General features: G+C 38.5%; 1 protein-coding gene across 7 annotated transcripts in view; it reads left to right on the forward strand.

Annotated features, from left to right (window-relative positions):
- Nucleotides 1-18,069, forward strand: part of LOC106091376 (bromodomain adjacent to zinc finger domain protein 2B) — a 51,315-nt gene extending 33,246 nt beyond the window's left edge. For 3 of the 7 annotated variants that reach the window (XM_013257902.2, XM_059368822.1, XM_059368821.1), the window contains 9 exons: nt 377-421; nt 661-872; nt 980-1,128; nt 1,206-4,957; nt 12,122-12,243; nt 12,767-13,162; nt 13,234-14,356; nt 16,816-16,937; nt 17,018-18,069. In XM_013257902.2, the coding sequence (XP_013113356.2) occupies nt 377-421; nt 661-872; nt 980-1,128; nt 1,206-4,957; nt 12,122-12,243; nt 12,767-13,162; nt 13,234-14,356; nt 16,816-16,937; nt 17,018-17,174 (6,078 nt within the window). In that variant the 3' untranslated portion in view covers nt 17,175-18,069. Of the gene's footprint in view, nt 1-376; nt 422-660; nt 873-979; nt 1,129-1,205; nt 4,958-10,443; nt 10,635-12,121; nt 12,244-12,766; nt 13,163-13,233; nt 14,357-16,815; nt 16,938-17,017 lie in introns of those variants that run through there. The other 4 variants (XM_059368823.1, XM_059368820.1, XM_059368824.1 and 1 more) reach the window with 4 other exon arrangements.
- Nucleotides 18,070-18,660: the final 591 nt, after the last annotated feature.

Consider the following 18,660-nt stretch of genomic DNA (forward strand, 5'->3'; position numbering starts at 1 on the left):
AAATCGATAAATTTTTGACAAATTACATTAGTCATCCAATTAGTATTTACGGAACGGAATTACTCTTCGAATAAAAACTCGCTCGAAAACGGAGAATTAGGGCCCTGTTTTTATTCTGTACAATTTCTATTTGGATAAAACTGTCTTGAATTCCAAATTTCTTGCCTTAAACTCAAAAAGTTGAACGAATTTTCCTATAGCAAAACTTTTGGACATTATTAATTTTGTTATTTAGTGTTTCTTAATTTTTTTCCTATTTTTCTTCTTGATTTTTCTCTGTGTATTCCTTTGGTTTTGCCTTCTACTTTTACTTGCTTATTGAATGTTTACAAAAAACAATTCAAAATATTTAATATTGAATAATTTTTTTGTTTAGGAAAAGGAAAAGAAACGTCAAGAAGCTATTTTAGCTAAAGAACAGGTATACCAAACCAAATTGTCTATCCAAACCTCTTAACACCTCAACTACAAATTGACACTTTGTAGATAACAACATCAATATATAAATATTTGTTCTTTAGAATAGAGTAGTAAAAATCTATAAAAACGTAGTTTTTTCCCAACATAATAGACAGACCTTCCTTACGAAGCAAAAGCTACCATCTTCCATCTTGCTTTTTTTATTAATAAATACTTTTATTTGCTCTCCCCTATTCACAGGAACTGAATCGTCAAAAGGAATTGCTTTTGGCTGCCGAAATGGAAAGGGAGCGTAGACGTCAACATATGAATCTGATACGCCAGTTGGAGGTGCGTCGCAAATTTGAAGAGCGCGAAAAGAAGAAACATCAAATGGTCTTGGATCGTTTGATTATGCGTGAGAAACGTTTGGCCGCTCGCAAGAGAGATGCCGAAATTTTAGCACAAATAAGGTGAGGTGCTGTTCGCAGACATTCTCATAAGAAAGGAGTTTTGATTGGCATAAGCATCCAAGAACTGGCGGCAAGACAATTTATTCACATACTGTTTTCATTTACAGGAAACCTCAAGAAGATTCTGAACTGATACAACCAAATCCCATACCGGAATTGGAGCGTATAGCCGGTAATCGTTTACCCGGTCAGGCTATGGCTGATTTGTTAATGGTCTTTGAATTCTTGCACAATTTCGGTGAAACTTTAGGATTTGGTAAGCAAAGCTTTTGATAAAAAAACACATTTAAGTAGACCTTTAACCTTCCTGTATTTTTTTTTGTCCACTATCAGATATGGAATCTCTACCCACACTACAGAATCTCCATGATGCCCTTGTCAGCGATAGCAATGCCGATGCCGAAGAAGAACTCTTGTCTGTGATGACGCATCTGCTGGTGTGTGCCATAGAAGATCCGGGCATACCAAATCCCGGGCGACACACCACCCTGTTGGGACAATCGCTACGCAATGCCGATATAACCAATTCCAATGTAGCCGAAATATTGCGCATCTATTTGTATGCCACAGCCACCGGAGAAATTCGCCAAATGTTTGGCGTCGTCATGGATCGTGAGCGGGAACGTCGCGTACCCGATCATCATCAAATCGATTCCGAGTCTGTTGTACACACTGGCAAAAATGCCGAATATTATAAGCTGCTGCACGAGAATGAAACATGGAAGCTTTCAATGGCTCTAAAAGATCGTCCATTTGTGGCTTTAAATCCCACCAAGAAAGCCCAAATTTTGGCCCATTTGTGCAATGATTTGCTCATGAACAAGGCTGTCTTGAAGCAAATCGAAAGTAGCCTAGATACGTGCAATCAAATGCGCAAAGAAAAATATATGACTGACATGAAGGTGCGTAAGTACAAGGCCTTGCACATGCGCAAATCCCGCATAGAGGCCTATGAGAAGTTACAAGCCGAAAGGGAAGCTGCCATGCAGGCTATGGCCGCCCAACAGAAACTGGATGCTGAGCGCATGGAAAAGGAGAATGCCGATGGTAATAAGGAAGCAACAACAGTGGATCATGAGAATCCCAATAATCCCAATTCCACATTGGAGCAAACCTCCACAGAGGCTGCTGGCGGAGAGCAAAACAATAATGCCAACAACAAAGATGAAAGTATGGAAGTTGATGGTGGTGAGTCCGCACAAAAACAACTATTGGATAAAGATTTAACAAACCTGCCTGGCGCTGCTTTGGATGATGCCAAATTGATGGCCCTCACCTCAGACATTACGCCCACAAAGATGCCAAAGCTGGATGATCTTTCGGCTACATCTTATCACAATGGTGGCTCCAAAGTAGGCGGTGGCCGCAGTGTTGGTGGTCTTAATGATGATGCCTGCACTGATGGTGGCATGGACGAAGACATGAGTGATATGGAATCTGAAATAACCAATGTGGAGGAGGATGAAGATAATCGCCTGTCCGCAGACGAACTGCAAAAGAAATTGGATAAAATCATAAGGGCCAATTTGAATTGCAAAGAGGTTCTGGAGAAGTCCACCAATCAACTGCGTGCCACTTGTTTTGGCCAAGATAGATTTTGGAGACGTTATTGGCGCTTACCCAAGGCTGGTGGTATATTCATAGAGGCTCTAGAATCGGCACAAAATGATATATTCCAATACAATCAGATCTTGGAGCAAGAGGATGAGGAGCGCAGATTAAATCAGCCGCCAGATCAAGAAGTTCCAGCTGAAGAATCTGAACTTCCGAAGGCTAGCGAAGATAATGAGGCTCCGTGCGAGATCAACAATGATGTGGAAATGACGAATGATGAGGTTACGGCATCAAATGTCACATCTTCTGCGACGGAATGTGCCAATATGGTAAACACTACTTCGGGAAATGCAGAAACCAACGCCGATGATTCGGATGATGATGTCATCGAAACGAATCGCGTCGAACCAGAAATTGTGGATTTGCGCGATGATGATGATGATGATTACGATGTGGCCATAAAACCCCAAGCTATTCAAATCGATAACAATGGTACAGCTAAAGTGGAGAAACCGGATGCTGCCGGTCTTCTGCCACCACCACCACCACCGATATCGAGCAGCTCCGCAGCAAATGTCACCTGCACTTCACCTACAGCCAATAATTCCAATCCTCCCAAGAAGGAAGATTTCGAAAGTGACGTTAAGCTGGGAGCAGGAGGCGTTGGCGGAACTCTCAATCCTTCTCAGATTTCTTTAACGACAAACTGTGATAAATCAGAAATTACAAATATGATAAATAACACCAACGCCCCTACTGGCCTAGCTGCCACCACACCCACCAGCATAATCAATTCTTCCCCAACCATAAAGGTCGATCCCATGAAGGTCATCGATGACAAGAAAGAAGATGACTGCATAATTGTCTCCTCTTCGGGACCCGCGGAGTGCAAGCCGTTAATGCAGCCACCAGAGCCCCAGGATAAATGGTTTTCTATTGTTAATCGTGAAGTGCCATTGACAACAACCGAACCTCAGAATGCCACCAATCTGAAAGAATTCCAAAAACTCTACTCCAATATAACGTGCAGTTCTAGCTATCAGATACAGGGCCATCCGTGGGATCTGCCAAACAATGTCCAATACTTTACGGTGACCATGGACGACTGTAAGGCCGATCTGAGTAAACTCACCACAGAATGCATTGTTTCCCTGTCCGGCCTGGACCAGGATGAGATTGATAAAAAATTGAAAGAATTCGAAGAAAAGTTACAACAAAATTCAAAAAACTCCTTGGAGACTCCTCGTCATCATCAAATGAGCAGCAGCAGCATGAAAACTGAAGGTGAAACCACCGATAACATGGATTGCGATGACGAGGAGGTGGGCGAAGAACATCTAGACAAGAAATCCTTGGTAAAAAATGAATCGGATTCAAAATTTTTTCATTTTGCTAAGGACGAAGCCATCGACAGTGGTGGGGGAGGAGATGCCACCGATTGCTATGATATAAAACCGAAATTGGAAATAAAACTCGACGAAGCATTGCAAACGTCTTTGCAAAATATGCACAACATGTCCTTGACCAACATTAGCAATTTCATACAATACGACGTTCCCACGCCTCTGCAAATGAGCCTCGAAGAGTCACAAAAATTGGAGCTAATTAAAAAGGAGGGGTTTCCCAAGAAGGTAAACAATAGTTTTGTGCCGCACAACCTTCGTTACAACTGGTGGAAGATCGACACCATGGAGCTTTTGCAACAGGTCATTAACTCACTCAACTCATCAGGCCTGCGAGAAAAGGAACTGAAGGAAAATCTAACACGTTTCTTAAGTCAAGAAATACCTTTGGGTCTACCCTATGCCTTTGGTGAGGCAAAAGAGTCGGATCAGCCTTTTGTAATGCCAGATAAGCCCAACGATTGGACACCTAAAATAGCCAAGCGTGTTGAAATGGCCTTGTTGGAGCAGCTGGAGGCTTTGGAAGATAAAATTGCCTCAGCCTCTATGCAATTGAAAAACTGGGCATTGCCACCTCGCATTGAGTCTGAGCTCAATCTGGAAAGTGATGCGGACATAACGGAAGAAGATTTTGTCAGCATAATTCCTATGATTAGGGAACGCATTATCGATCTGGAGGCAAATATTGAAAGACGTTATCTCAAACCACCGCTAGGAGCCCATACGGGTGATGCTCACTTAGCTGCCATCGCACAAAATCAGCAAAATACTCAAACGCAAAATTCCGCCAATGCTGCCGCCTACTATCAGCAAATGCAACAGCAACAGGCCGCTGCCCAACAGCAACAACAGGCCTTCAATCCCTCGGCATTCAATGAGCGTGCCATGGCTTTGGCCGCCGCCAACAATACCGAAAATAATTCGCAGACGCATAATGAAAATAATTCAGGCGGTGATTCACCTTCGAGCAATTGTGATAGTGATAAAGATGAAAAGGTGGAGAATATTCCCAAAGGTTTGGTGTCATGGCGTGATGCTGTCTCACGATCCCATACCACTGCTCAATTGGCCATGGCCCTGTATGTGCTGGAATCATGTGTGGCCTGGGACAAGAGCATTATGAAGGCGGTAAGTGTTGAATGACGATTTAGTTTTTTCACTGATACTTCCATGCTAATGGACTACTACTACTACTACAACTATTGCATACATAGATATAGAGAGTCAGTCAGTCAGTCGTTTCTATTTCAATTTGAAATTTGATTTGAAAATCCGGCCCAAAATTAATATTAACACACTTCTCACGCACACACACACACACAAGCACACATTTTGTTTCATTGTTGTTGTTATTGTTTTTTGTTAACTTTATTTGGAAAATTTCTTGAGATTTTATTGCCATTTATTGCTTCCTGAGTTACTTAGCATTAGTTTATTTGTATTTCAAGGGGTAGCCCATTACCACCATTTTTACTAACCATCTTTTAATCGCATTCCTGTATCTTCTTGCCTTCAATATTCGATTTTTATTTATATTCTGCATGCTGGAAAATTTGACCATTTTGATTGAAATAGGGAATGATGAAATCAAAACAGGGATTGATACACAAGTTTCACAAGGTGGTTGTTAATTCGAGTATTCATTTTATATTACAAAAATGGAAATACTATTTTTATACCCCCCACCATAGGAGGGGGTATAGTTGCAAATGCAAATGTAGGTAAAGTTAATTCTTGGCAAAAAGTGAATATTAGTACCCATGCCTCCGGAAAAGTGTAATTTTAGTACCCATACTTTCGGAAATGGGTAGATTTAGTATCTATACCTTCGGAAAGGAGGCCACCGTAGCGCAGAGGTTGGCATGTCCGCATATGACGCTGAACGCCTGGGTTTGAATCCTGGCAAGACCATCCTAATGCTGGCAACATTTGTGAGCTACTATGCCATGTAAAACTTCTCTCACGTCGTTCGGACTCGGACTGTTCTCATTGATATGTAAGAAGTTTGCTCCTGCTCCTTAGTGGATTGTTCATGGGTAAAATTTGCATTTTACCTTCGGAAAGGGCTAATTTTAGTTTTAAAAACTTTTGGGAAGGGTAATTTTAGTATCCATAACTTTGGAAAGGGTACTTTTAGTTCCAATATCTTGGGAAAAGTGAATGTTTAGTACCCATACCATCGAAAAAGCATAATTTTAATGTCCATACCTTTGAGAAGGGTAATTTTAGTACCCTTTCATTGATATGTGAGAAATTTGCTCCTGTTCCTTAGTGGAATGTTCATGGACAAAATTAGCATTTTACCTTCGGAAAGGGCTAATTTTAGTTTTAAAAACTGTTGGGAAGGGTAATTTTAGTATCCATAGCTTTGGAAAGGGTACTTTTAGTTCCAATATCTTGGGAAAAGTGTATGTTTAGTACCCATACCTTCGAAAAAGCGTAATTTTAATGTCCATACCTTTGAGAAGGGCAATTTTAGTATTCTTTCCTTTGGGAAAAGGTAATTTTAGTACTAATTCCTTTGGAAAATTTTATTTTTGGTATTCATTCTTTTGGTAAAGGCTAATTGTTATACCACTTACTTTGGGAAATGGTACTAAAACTACCCTATCCTTTGTAAAAGTTTAAGTTTAATTACCTAACCTTTGGGTACTAAAACTACCCTTTCCTTTGGCAAAAGGTACTAAAGCTACAATTTTATTTGGAAAAAGGTACTAAAGCTACCATTTTCTTTGGAAAAAGGTACTAATACTACACTTTCCTTTCAAAAAGGGTACTACAACGTTTATTTCCTTTGATAAAGGGTACAAAGCTATCGTTCTAAAACTGAAACTATCATTTCCTTTGATAAATGGTGCTAAAACAATTCTCCTTTGGGAAATAGTACTAAAACTATCATTTCTTTTCATAAAGGGTCCCAAAAACTACCATTTCCTTTGATAGAGGGTACTAATACTATCCTCTTCATTTGAGAAGTGTCCAAAAAGTACCCTTTCCTTTGGGAAAGGTCAATTTTAATACCCTATCCTTTGGAAAATGTGTACTAAATCTACCCTTTTCTTTGGGAAAGACTACTAAAACTTCCCTTTCCTTTGGAAAAGGGTACAAAAATTACCATTTGCTCTGGGAATTGGTACTAAACCAACTGTTTTCTTTGGGAATGTGGTTTAGTGCTTTCGGAACATTCTATATGGAACAAATTAGGAGTAAACTAACATCTCACATTATCAATAGAGTGCTTCCCGATTCAAATTTTAGCGCAATGATAAGGAGACCTCCTGTTTTATGCCGAGTACGAACGGCGTGTCACTGAAAAGTGGCACCTCTTTGTTGAGAAGTTGTACATGGCTGAAATACAAATGTTGTAAGCATTTGGTGAGGGGATAATCATCACTGAAAAATGTTTTAAGGTGTTCTCATCGGCATGATTTGAACCCGTTAGTTTGGACACGACAAGCGGGCATACACCCCTATGCACCTCGGCTGGGAAATGGTACTAAAACCACTATTTTCTTTAGGAAAGGGTACTAAAACTACTCTTTGGGAAAGGGTACCAAAACCACCCTTTGGGAAACGGTACTATTACTACCCTTTGGGAAAGGGTACAAAACTAACCTTTGGGAAAGGGTACTATTACAACCCTTTGGGAAAGGGTACTAAAACTACCTTTTGGGAAAGGGTACTAAAACTAGCCTTTGGGAAAGGGTACTAAAATTACCTTTTGCGAAAGGGTACTAAAACTAGCCTTTGGGAAAGGGTACTAAAACTACTCTTTGGGAAAGGGTACTAATACTACCCTTTGTGAAAGAGTACCAAAACTACCCTTTAGAAAAAGGTGCTAATCCTACCCTTTGGGATAGGGTACTAAATCCACCCTTTGGGAAAGGGTACCGTAATCACCCTGTTCTTTACTAAAACTGTCATTTTCTTTCGGAAAGGGTACTAAAACTATCCTACCCTTTGGAAAAGGTTACCAAAACTACCAACCCTTTGGGAAAGTTTACCAAAACTACCAACCCTTTGGGAAAGTTTACTAAAACTACCTACCCTTTGGGAAAGTGTACTAAAACTACCTACCCTTTGGAAAAATGTACTAAAACTACCCTTTGGGAAAGGATACTAAATCTACTCTTTGGGAAAGGGTGCTAATACAACCCTTTGGGAAATGGTACTAATACTACCCTTTGGGAAATGGTACTAAAATTATGCTTTGGGAAAGCGTACTTAAACTAGCCGTTGGGAAAGGGTATTTAACTACCCCTTGGGAAAGGGTACCAAAACTATCCTTTGGGAAAAGGTACTTAACTTCCCCTAGGAAAGAGTACGAAAACTACCCTTCGGAAAAGGGTACTAACACTACCCTTTGGGAAAGGGTACTAAAACTACCCTCTGGGAAAGGGTACTAAAACTACACTTTCCTTTGGAAATAGGTACTGCAACTACCGTTTCCTTTGGTAAGTGGCACTAATACTACCCTTTTGTTGTTGTTGTAGCAGTGTGTTATACACTGAGGCGGCAACCCTTGCCGATGAAAGAATTCATCGGATCCATCCGGTACGTACAACCGGCTTCCATGGTATTGCAGGTTAATTGGAATACCCCTTTCCAAAAGAAAGAAACACTATCTCGTCCTTTGGAAATTAGCACCCTTTTTTTGGATAATGGTACTAAATTTACCCTTTCTTATGGGAATTGGTACTAAAGTTAACCTTTCCTTTGGGAACTGAATATACCTTTTTCTATGGAAAAAGGTGCTAAAACTGCCGTTTTCTTTGGTAAAATGTACTAAAACTACCCTTTCCTTTGAAAAAGGGTACTAAAACTATAATTTCCTTTGATAAAGGGTACTAGAACTGTCCCTTCTTTTTGGGAAAGGTAGCTAAAACTATCGTTTCCTTTGGTAAGCGGTACTAATACTAGCATTTTTTAAAGAAATGGTACTAAAACTGCGATTTTCCTTGTTAAAGGATACCAAAACTGCCTTTTCTATTGGAAAACGGTACTAAAACTACCCCAACTAAGATCTTTCTTGTGAGCAAGGGACATTGGCTCAATAGCTTAAGGGCCATCTCAAACCACTTCATATATCCACAAAACCCGGCATGTTTCTGCTTCCAGCGAATCATTGGCGATTTGACATTGCAGTGGCCTGCGCATAAAAAAAATATTTAAATATTTCTGATTTACCTGAACTTTTGCATAATAATATCTACTAAAATTTCAAACTTTCATGCCAAGCGTCATGCCAATACGTCTTTAATCTGATATAACTTCCACATAAACCGATCTCAAACTTTGAATACTTGAGCCCCAAAATATTTCGTTTAATTTAACTGAATTATAACACAGTGGCTTCTATTGGGTTGCCTAAAAAGTAATTGCGGATTTTTTAAAAGAAAGTAAATGCATTTTTAATTAAACTTAGAATGAACTTTAATCAAATATATAATTGCCATTTTGTTCGATAACCTTTTGCCATCTTCCTGGCAAATTTAGTATTCCACGCTCATAGAACTTCTGGCCTTTATCTGCAAAAAACTGAACCAAGTGGGATTTTATAGCCTCATCATTGCCGAAAGTTTTACCATTTAAGGAGTTCTGCAAAGATCGAAAGAAATGGTAGTCTGATGGTGTAAGGTCAGGGCTATATGGTGGATGCATCAAAAGTTCCCAGCCAAGCTTACCTGGTGGAATATGACACCTTTACGATTGACCAATTCTGGTCGCTTCTCCTTGATGGCTGTATTCAATTTGTCCAATTGTTGACAGTTAACATCCGAATTAATCGTTTGGTTCCTTGGAAGCAGCCCAAAATATACCATACCCTTCCAATCCCACCAAACAGACAGCCTAACCTTCTTTTGGTGGATATCAGCCTTTGAAGTGGTTTGAGCTGGTTCACCATGCTTGGACCATGATCGTTTTCGACTAACGTTGTTGTAAACAATCCATTTTTCATCTCCAGTTATGATTCGTTTTAAAAACGGATCGAATTCATTGCGTTTAAGGTGCATATCACAAGCGTTGATTCGGTTTGTTAAATGAAGTTCTTACAATACATGTGGTACCCATATTAAAACTGACGCCAAACAAACAAATGTAAACGAAATTTGGCGCACTTTTTTTCTGAAGCAAGCTAAAAGTAACAGCTGATAACTGACAGAAGAAAGAATTCAATTACAGAGTCACAAGCCGTTGAAAAAATTTGTCAACGCCGACTATATTACTACAATATTACCGACAATTACTTTTTGGGCAACCCAATATTATGACTTTCATGTCACGTATGGTCCGAATCGGCCATTGCACTGATATAGCTGCCATATAAACTGATCTACCGATTTGACTCCTGCAGAACCAGAAGAATACAATTCTTAACTGATATGGATTAGTTTTGCATATGCGATCTGTGATGGACCCAGCCTTTAACTTTTTACAAATTTCCACTTTGAGAATGGCTTTAAAATGGCATTAAAATTTCTTTTTCATATCCAATTTTTTGTTTTCTCACTTTTGTTATAATTGTTTGAGATCTATTGTTATTTTCACCATTAACATCTTTTATTTAATGTTTTGTGTTTTTTTTCTGCTACTTTCACCCATTACGTACGTAGTTACAATTGTTTTCTTGCTGCTGTTTCTCACAAAATGAAATTATAGTTACTTATGGCTTTCTTAGCTTCTTAATCCCTTAACGATGAGAAGAAAAGAAAATTCAAAAATATAAGACGAACAAAAAAAAAATTCAACAAATCTAATTTTCTTTTCGATTTTTTTCTTTTCTAAATAAAATACAAAAATGATATTTGTTGTTGTCCAATTACTACGCACTTTTATAATTAATCTGTGTCGCTTGATCAAATCCAAAACTATGTAACCAAAAACAAAATAAATCTCTCTTTTGTTAAACTTTAATTTTTCTTGAAAATTGTATTCAATTTGTATTGTTATATGTGAATTAAAAAAAAAAAACAAAAATTGTGTGCTTTGTTAATTTGTCTTATTGTTATTATTAATATATGATGTGTATGGTTTCTTTATGTTTATCCTAATGGTGAATGTTTTTTTTTTGTTAACAAAATACGCTTAATTTTTTTTAATTAATTAACACACATAACTATCATTATCACACAAAAACACCATAATCAATTACATCCCTTATGATCATCTTCATCATATGAACATTTGCAATCAATCAATATAACACTCTTCACACTTCATTTGAAATCATTATAACTTATCCCTATCCATCCTCATGCCCAAACTGTTTCCAAACTCTTTCACTCAATCACATGATTGTCTTTCACTTCCTATTGGTAAATGGTCTTAAATTCCTAATTCCTTTCCTATTATTACCTTCCCATCCTTTTTATCCTTGAAAAATGTTGTTGTTGTTGTTGTTTGTTTAAATGTTGACCTGTTGCCGTTGTCATCTCCTGTCCAAACTACCCTACAAAACCAAAGAAAGCAGCTGTGAAAAAACCCGAAAAATCCAAAAAATCAAAAAAAGAAAAAAAATCTAAAGCCAAGAAAAACTCCCACAAGGATGAGTATGATAATACCACCAATGGTAAACATAAGCATAAACACCCAAAAAAGAAGAAATCCAAAAATAAAAATCATGATAGTGAATATGACACTTCATCGCTGAGTCTTCAAACTTTCTTTGGGAATGGAGAAAAATCTGTTTCTCCTACAACTGAGACTATGGGGATGTATTGTGCATCGACCACAGCCACTTCGATCAAAATAAATTTGACCTATCAGACCCCAAAACAGCGTTTTAAAAATGCTTTAAAGGCGGCCGCAGCAGCACCCGAAACATCATTTGAGACAGCAACAACAACATCATCATCATCATCGACGATAAGCTCAGATTCCCATCCACCTACCCCTTTTAATCGTCTAGACCATAACCACCATTGGCCATCTATGAACACAGATCTTGGCAACGACTCTTTAGGTTCTGAATTGTCATTGCCATCAGGTGAAACTAGTCCTTGTGTTAAAAATTCTGCCAAAATGAAAAACGTAGCTTCTAAGAATAATAGTGGTAAAAAATTGAAAACAGCCAAAATCAGTTCAACCAATCCCTCAAAAGATTCCAATTCCATCACAACCACAAATCCCACTACCATCACCACCCATAGTATTGATAATGAACCTCCCTGCCCCAATATTTTAAAATCCACCACCAAAACAACAACAACAACAAATACTAAAAAATTAGGTAGAAGCCGTAAAAGAACCACATCTACAAAATCTTCTTCCCCATATTCGAATTCCTTACAGAATTGCCAGTTCTGCACATCTGGCGAGAATGAGGATAAGCTGTTGCTGTGTGATGGCTGTGATAAGGGTTATCACACCTATTGTTTCAAGCCGAAAATGGACAATATACCGGATGGCGATTGGTAAGTAAAAGCAAAAAAAAAAAACAGAACTAACAAAAATCCTCTCTCTCTCTCGAATTGAAATATTTTTGGTTGAATAAAAAATTTTGTTTAAAATTTGTGTAAAACGTTTTGGTGGCATCAAAATTTTATATGGCATTCATTGCATTTGAGACATACCAGTTCCAAGCTCGTTAACCTCCCACATTCACTTCACCAACTTTTAACTGTTCATTTTTCAAACGAGTTTGTCTTATCTCATTTTGTATGGTCATCAGTCTCGAAACAATTATATTTTGTCCGTCTCCAACAGTTTCTTGTTAACTCTTTATAAGCCCTGCTACCTACCCCCACCACAATGCCACTTGAAACATGTTGTCACCCAGCCACTCTCCCTCTCAGAAAGCACTAATCCAATCCAACACTAAAATTAACGAGAAATAACAAAAATATTCCAAAAATTCTCAGATTCATGGTTAAATATTTGAAAAATGAAAATTATTTTCTTTTTTTTTTGCATCTTCCCGTCTTTGCCTCTCTCTAGGTATTGCTATGAATGCGTCAATAAGGCCACCAATGAACGCAAATGCATTGTATGCGGTGGCCATCGCCTACCCCCGGTGGGCAAGATGATCTATTGTGATTTGTGTCCGCGTGCTTATCATGCCGATTGTTACATTCCGCCATTGTTGAAAGTGCCTCGTGGCAAGTGGTATTGTCATGGTTGCGTTTCAAAGGCACCACCACCGAAAAAACGTTCCTCTTCCAGCAAGCCTCGCCGTGATCGAGACTCATCGTCCACCTCGCTATCGTCGAAACGCAAGGACAAACATCACAATACATCGTCCAGTTGTGAGCAGCTAAACACTTCGACGGACCATCATAATCTGCACAATTCATCGCACGATGAATCCATGACCTCATTGCCACCGCCTTTAAGGTAGTAAAGATTTGTTCAAAATAAATTCCATTTAGATGCATGGAATTAACATATAGCTTTCTTTCTCATAGTCCTGCCCATTCGGTGGCCTCGACTTCCTATGACGATCATCACAATAATTCCATAGATACCACGCGCTTCCAGAATCAAGTTACCAATCGTCAATCGGTGCTAAGTCCTCAGCCTAATAATGAATACAACGATACCAGCATGGATGGTAATGCCATCAATAATCCGGCAGCAGCCAATATCAATGCAGCAACTAATCATGGACTTTTATTAGCAACACAGCAACAACACCAGCAGCATCAACAAACACAACATATGCAGCAACAGCAACTGTTAAACAGCCAGCTTCCTGGCGGCATTGCTACGTTGTCCAATCCAAATCCTTTGATAGCACAGCAGCCTGCCATGTCTTTACCCTTAACCATGCCACAACAACAGCAACTTTTCAATAGCATGGCGCCCGGAACACTGCTGCCACCTCAACCACCACAAACAATGTCACCATCATTGTTTGCCAATTTGGCAGCATCAGTGCCGCCCCATCCTTCGATGGCTGCCGCTAATCAAAGCAATCATTTGGCACCTTTTGCAATGAATGCCGCTGTTGTTGGAACTTCATTGATACAACCGCCGCCGCCAACGGCCGTAACAACTGTTTCAGTTGCAATGCCCGCACAAATGCCGCCAGTGAGCAATCAACCAATGCCCATTATACCCAGCCAATTGCCCATATCGATTAATATGCCTATATTATCAACAGCAACACTTCCCACATCAATGACCACAGCACCCACAGTCTCTTCTTTAATGTGTTCAACATCACCACAACATTCCCTAACGTCGCCACGTTCATCCACACCCACCCAATCGCAAGCAATGCTTTATAATGCTGTACCACTGCAACAGCAGCTGCAGATGCACCAACAACAGCCGCAACATTCTCCCCAATTGCTTGGGACACCGGCGGCGGTGGCGTCGGCTGCAGCAACTTCACCTGCCATGACTTCACCCTCGCTAACATCCCCCATTGCCAGCTCCACTGCTTTGGGACCACCACCACCACTTAATATACATGCGGTGCAAGAGGCCAAGGAGAAGATGAAACAGGAGAAGAAAGAAAAACATGCCACCAAAAAGTTGATGAAAGAATTGGCCGTATGCAAGACTGTTCTAGGGGAGATGGAGGTAAGCGATATATGAAAAGTAAAGAAATTACATAGTTAAGAAAGAAGGTAAACCTGGAAAACAATTAGGGATTTTGTTAGTAGTACAGAATTCCTGAATCTCCTTTTCGAGGCTTCTTATCAACCTTCACACGCATCACGAAGAACTCATTGCAAATCAGGACTCACTAGTGCGACACCTCTTTGGGGAGAAGTTTTTACATAACCTCCGCTGAAAATTTCTTAAGATATTCTTGCCAGGATGTGAACCCAGGCTCTTAGCGTCATAGGCGGATATGCTAACCTCTGTGCTACGGTAGCCTCTTTGGAATGGGTTTTATATAGATTTGAAGGTAAGATCCTCATTCAAAACGTGAAGCCTATCAATCTGTTCTGCCAAAGCCGTGTTCCGCTGGTCATTACGAATCAAAAACGCCATATCTTGGGATGAGCTTATAATCTGGGTCACAATTACCAAACGGCGGTTACACAAGTTGTATAGCTCCATTTCGGCAGTTCCTGACTTAACTGTTATCCCATACATTTTGTTCGATTTGTCATGCGGATCAGTCGGTTTCCTTGAGGTGCATCCATAGTGGCATTTTTGAGCGTGCTTAAATGGCTAATATAGTAGTACTGACCATGTTGTAGGGTGGATCACAAGTGTCATCATCGCCGAACTATGTGACCCCCCCGACATTTACAAACCGGCAAAATGTGCAGCAGCTGCACCGTACCCCTTTGTATTGATGTACCAGAAATTGCATAGGATTTTTTTCTCCTTTTATACCCTCCACCATAGTATGGGGGTATACTAATTTCGTCATTCTGTTTGTAACACCTGCCTCTAAGACCCCTAAAAGTATATATATTCTTGATCGTCATGACATTTTGAGTCGATCTAGCCATGTCCGTCCGTCTGTCTGTCGAAAGACCGCAAACTTTCAAACGAATAAGCTACGCGCTTGCAAATTTACACAAATACTTTATATTAGTATAGGTCGGTTGGGATTGCAAATGGGCCAAATCGGTTCATGTTTTGATACAGCTGCCATATAAACCGATCTTGGGACTTGACTCCTTGAGCCTCTAAAAAGCGCTGTTTTCCTCCAGTTTGACTGAAAATTTGCACGTGGTGTTTTGGTATCACTTCCAATAACTGTGCTAAGTATGGTTCAAATCGTTTCATAACCGGATATAGCTGCCAAATAAACCGATCTTTGGTCTAAACTTCTTCAGCTCTTAGAGGGCGCAATTCTTATTTGATTTGGCTGTAATTTTGCACGTGGTGTTTTGGTATCACTTCCAACAACTGTGCTAAGTGTGGTTCAAATCAATACATAATCTGGTATAGCTGCCATATAAACCGATATTGGATCTTGATTTCTTGAGCCGCTAGAGGGCGCAATTCTCATCCAATTCGACTGAAATTTTACACAAGGTGTTTTGTTATGACTTTCAACAACTGTGCCAAGTGTGGGGTAAATCGGTACATAACCTGATACAGCTGTCATACAAAGCGATCTGGGATTTTGACTTCTTGAGCCTCTAGAGGGCGCAATTCACATCAAATTTGGCAGAAATTTTGTACAACGCCTTGTGCCATGACCTTTAACCTGTGTGTCCAATATGGTCTGAATCGATCTATAGGTTGATACAGCTCCCATATAAACCGATTTCATGATTTTGCTTCTTGAACCCCTACAAGGCGCAATTCTTGTCCGCATGTACTGAAATATTACACAAGGACTTTTACAATGTTCAGCATTCAATTCATTTATGGTCTGAATCGGACTATAACTTGATATAGCTCCAATAGCATAACAGTTCTTACTCATTATTCTTTGTTTGCCTAAAAAGAGTTATCGTGCAAAGGTTATAGGCCGATTCGGACCGTGCTTGACACAGCTGTTGGAATCCATAACAGAACACTACATGCCGAATTTCGGCCAAATCGGACTAAAATTGCGGCTTGTTAGGGCTCAAGAAATCAGATCGGGAGATCGGTTTATATGGGAGCTATATCAGGTTATAGACCGATTCGGACCGAACATGCTACAGTTATTGGAAGTCATAACAGAACACTACATGCCGAATTTCGGCCAAATCGGTCAATGGTGGAGGGTATATAAGATTCGGCCCGGCCGAACTTAGCACGCTCTTACTTGTTTTCTCTCCCAGTTTCTTCCAAGAAATTTTTGATATTGAGGCTTTTCGGGAATATTCGATTCTAAGCAGGGCTGCGGAGTCTAGCCCTAGACTTCGTCCGCGGTTCGGAGTGTAAGTCGGAGTCCGATTATTAAGCCGAAGTCGGAGAGCGAGTTCAGAGTCGGGGCTAACATGGTCAACTCCGACTCCGGCTCATTAGTCCGACTTCGACTCCGGCCTCAAAAACTCGACCCCGCAGCCCTGATTATAAGGAAGGATAATTTTTTTTAAGAAAAAATTGTATTAAGACCTTTTTTTTTAATTTGTTTACAGCTACATGAAGATTCGTGGCCATTTTTGTTGCCAGTAAATACCAAACAATTTCCTACTTACCGTAAAATCATAAAAAATCCTATGGATTTGTCAACTATAAAAAAAAGACTACAAGAACTGAGGTAAGGACTATATTTCTTTATATTGATTTACATATTTGATTTACTTTTTCTAATTCTTTACTTTCTTTGCATGTTAACAGTTACAAAAGCCGCGAAGATTTCTGCGTTGATGTCCGGCAGATATTCGATAATTGTGAAATGTTCAATGAGGACGATTCGCCGGTGGGTAAAGCTGGTCATGGCATGCGTAAGTTCTTTGAAATGCGTTGGGCTGAGTTGACTGATAAACACTCATGATATCAAATGCAACAACATACGGCTACACAACAGCAGCAACAACAACAACCACAACAACAATCGCAACAGTCGCAACAACAACAACTCAAATATAACAGCGAATAAAATAATACAAAAAGAAACACACACACACACACATACCAACACACAATAATGTGAAATGAAATGTGAAACATTTTCATTTTTTCTTTCTTTCTTGTCGAAAAGAAACATTTTATTTATATCCCATATATAAATATTTAGAGAAAAAACAGTTGAAGCAAAAAAAAAAAAAAACAAACAAACCACTGAAAGAGCATAAACATTTCACTAAACCCTCTAACATGCGCCGTAAGGATCCCCCCTCACTTCCTTCAAAAGTTTTAACTATTACAATTTAAAGGATAGTAAAATAAGACAACACACATATTAACAAAAGAAAAAAGGCTTAAAATTTATTATAAACTAAGTATAGAAACACACACACATACACAACAAGTACATCTCCTTGACACTTTTCCAATTAACAACACCACCATTTTCATGCCCACAAGAAATAAACCTTATTTTAAAGTTAGACGGAACTATAATTAAAATTAGCTAAAATAGCTTGAGACACATATAGACACACATACAAATCCACTTTTATATATTAAAATGAGATAATGTGATTTCTTCAAAAAAAAAAAAAAAAAATGACAAGCCATCAACTGAATATAGAATGGGGAGAAGGAGGCGTCAATGAATGCATGTTTAGAGAAATCATGGCATTTTATATTTAAACATTTTTTTTACTGCCTATAATGTAAACCAAATCAATTCTCGAGGGACAGCTTAGTTTTGTATTATTAAAAATTTTTTTCTTTTTTGGAAACTTTACATGGAAAATTTTTGGAAATGCAAATTTTATGGGCAACAATATTTTTTAATTTTGTCGATTTAAAATTAAAAAAAAAAAAATATAAAAAAGGTATACCAGAAGTTTAGTATTTTTTTATACAGAATTTCCCATTTTCTTATTTGGCAAAAAATTTTTGTAAAATATAAGTCTATAAGATTTTGTTTAATTCTTTCTAAAGAAATTATTTGAAAATTGAATTTCGATAGGAAATTGTTCTGTAGTTTATTTAAATTCAAAATTTTTTGATTTTTTTCTTTTTATTTTCATTTTTGAAATTTATTTTGAAATTTTCATAATATTTATTTTCCATGCAAAATTTTCGAAACTTTGCTCTCTACAGAAAAGTTTTAAAAAATTTGTTTTATATATTGCCCGAAAATTTACTTTCTCACAAAAAAAAAATTGATTGTTGGAATTTTTCCGAAAATTTACTTTTTATTGAAAATTGTCCGAAAATTTACTTTCTATAGAAAATTTCCACAAATTTACTTTCTATAAAAAATTTTCCACAAATTTACTTTCTATAGAAAATTTTCCGAAAATTTACTTTCTATAGAAAATTTTCCAAAAATTTAATTTCTATAGAAAATTTTCCGAAAATCTAAT

The sequence above is a fragment of the Stomoxys calcitrans genome, chromosome 5 (assembly GCF_963082655.1).
Source record: "Stomoxys calcitrans chromosome 5, idStoCalc2.1, whole genome shotgun sequence".
Lineage (NCBI taxonomy): Eukaryota > Metazoa > Arthropoda > Insecta > Diptera > Muscidae > Stomoxys > Stomoxys calcitrans.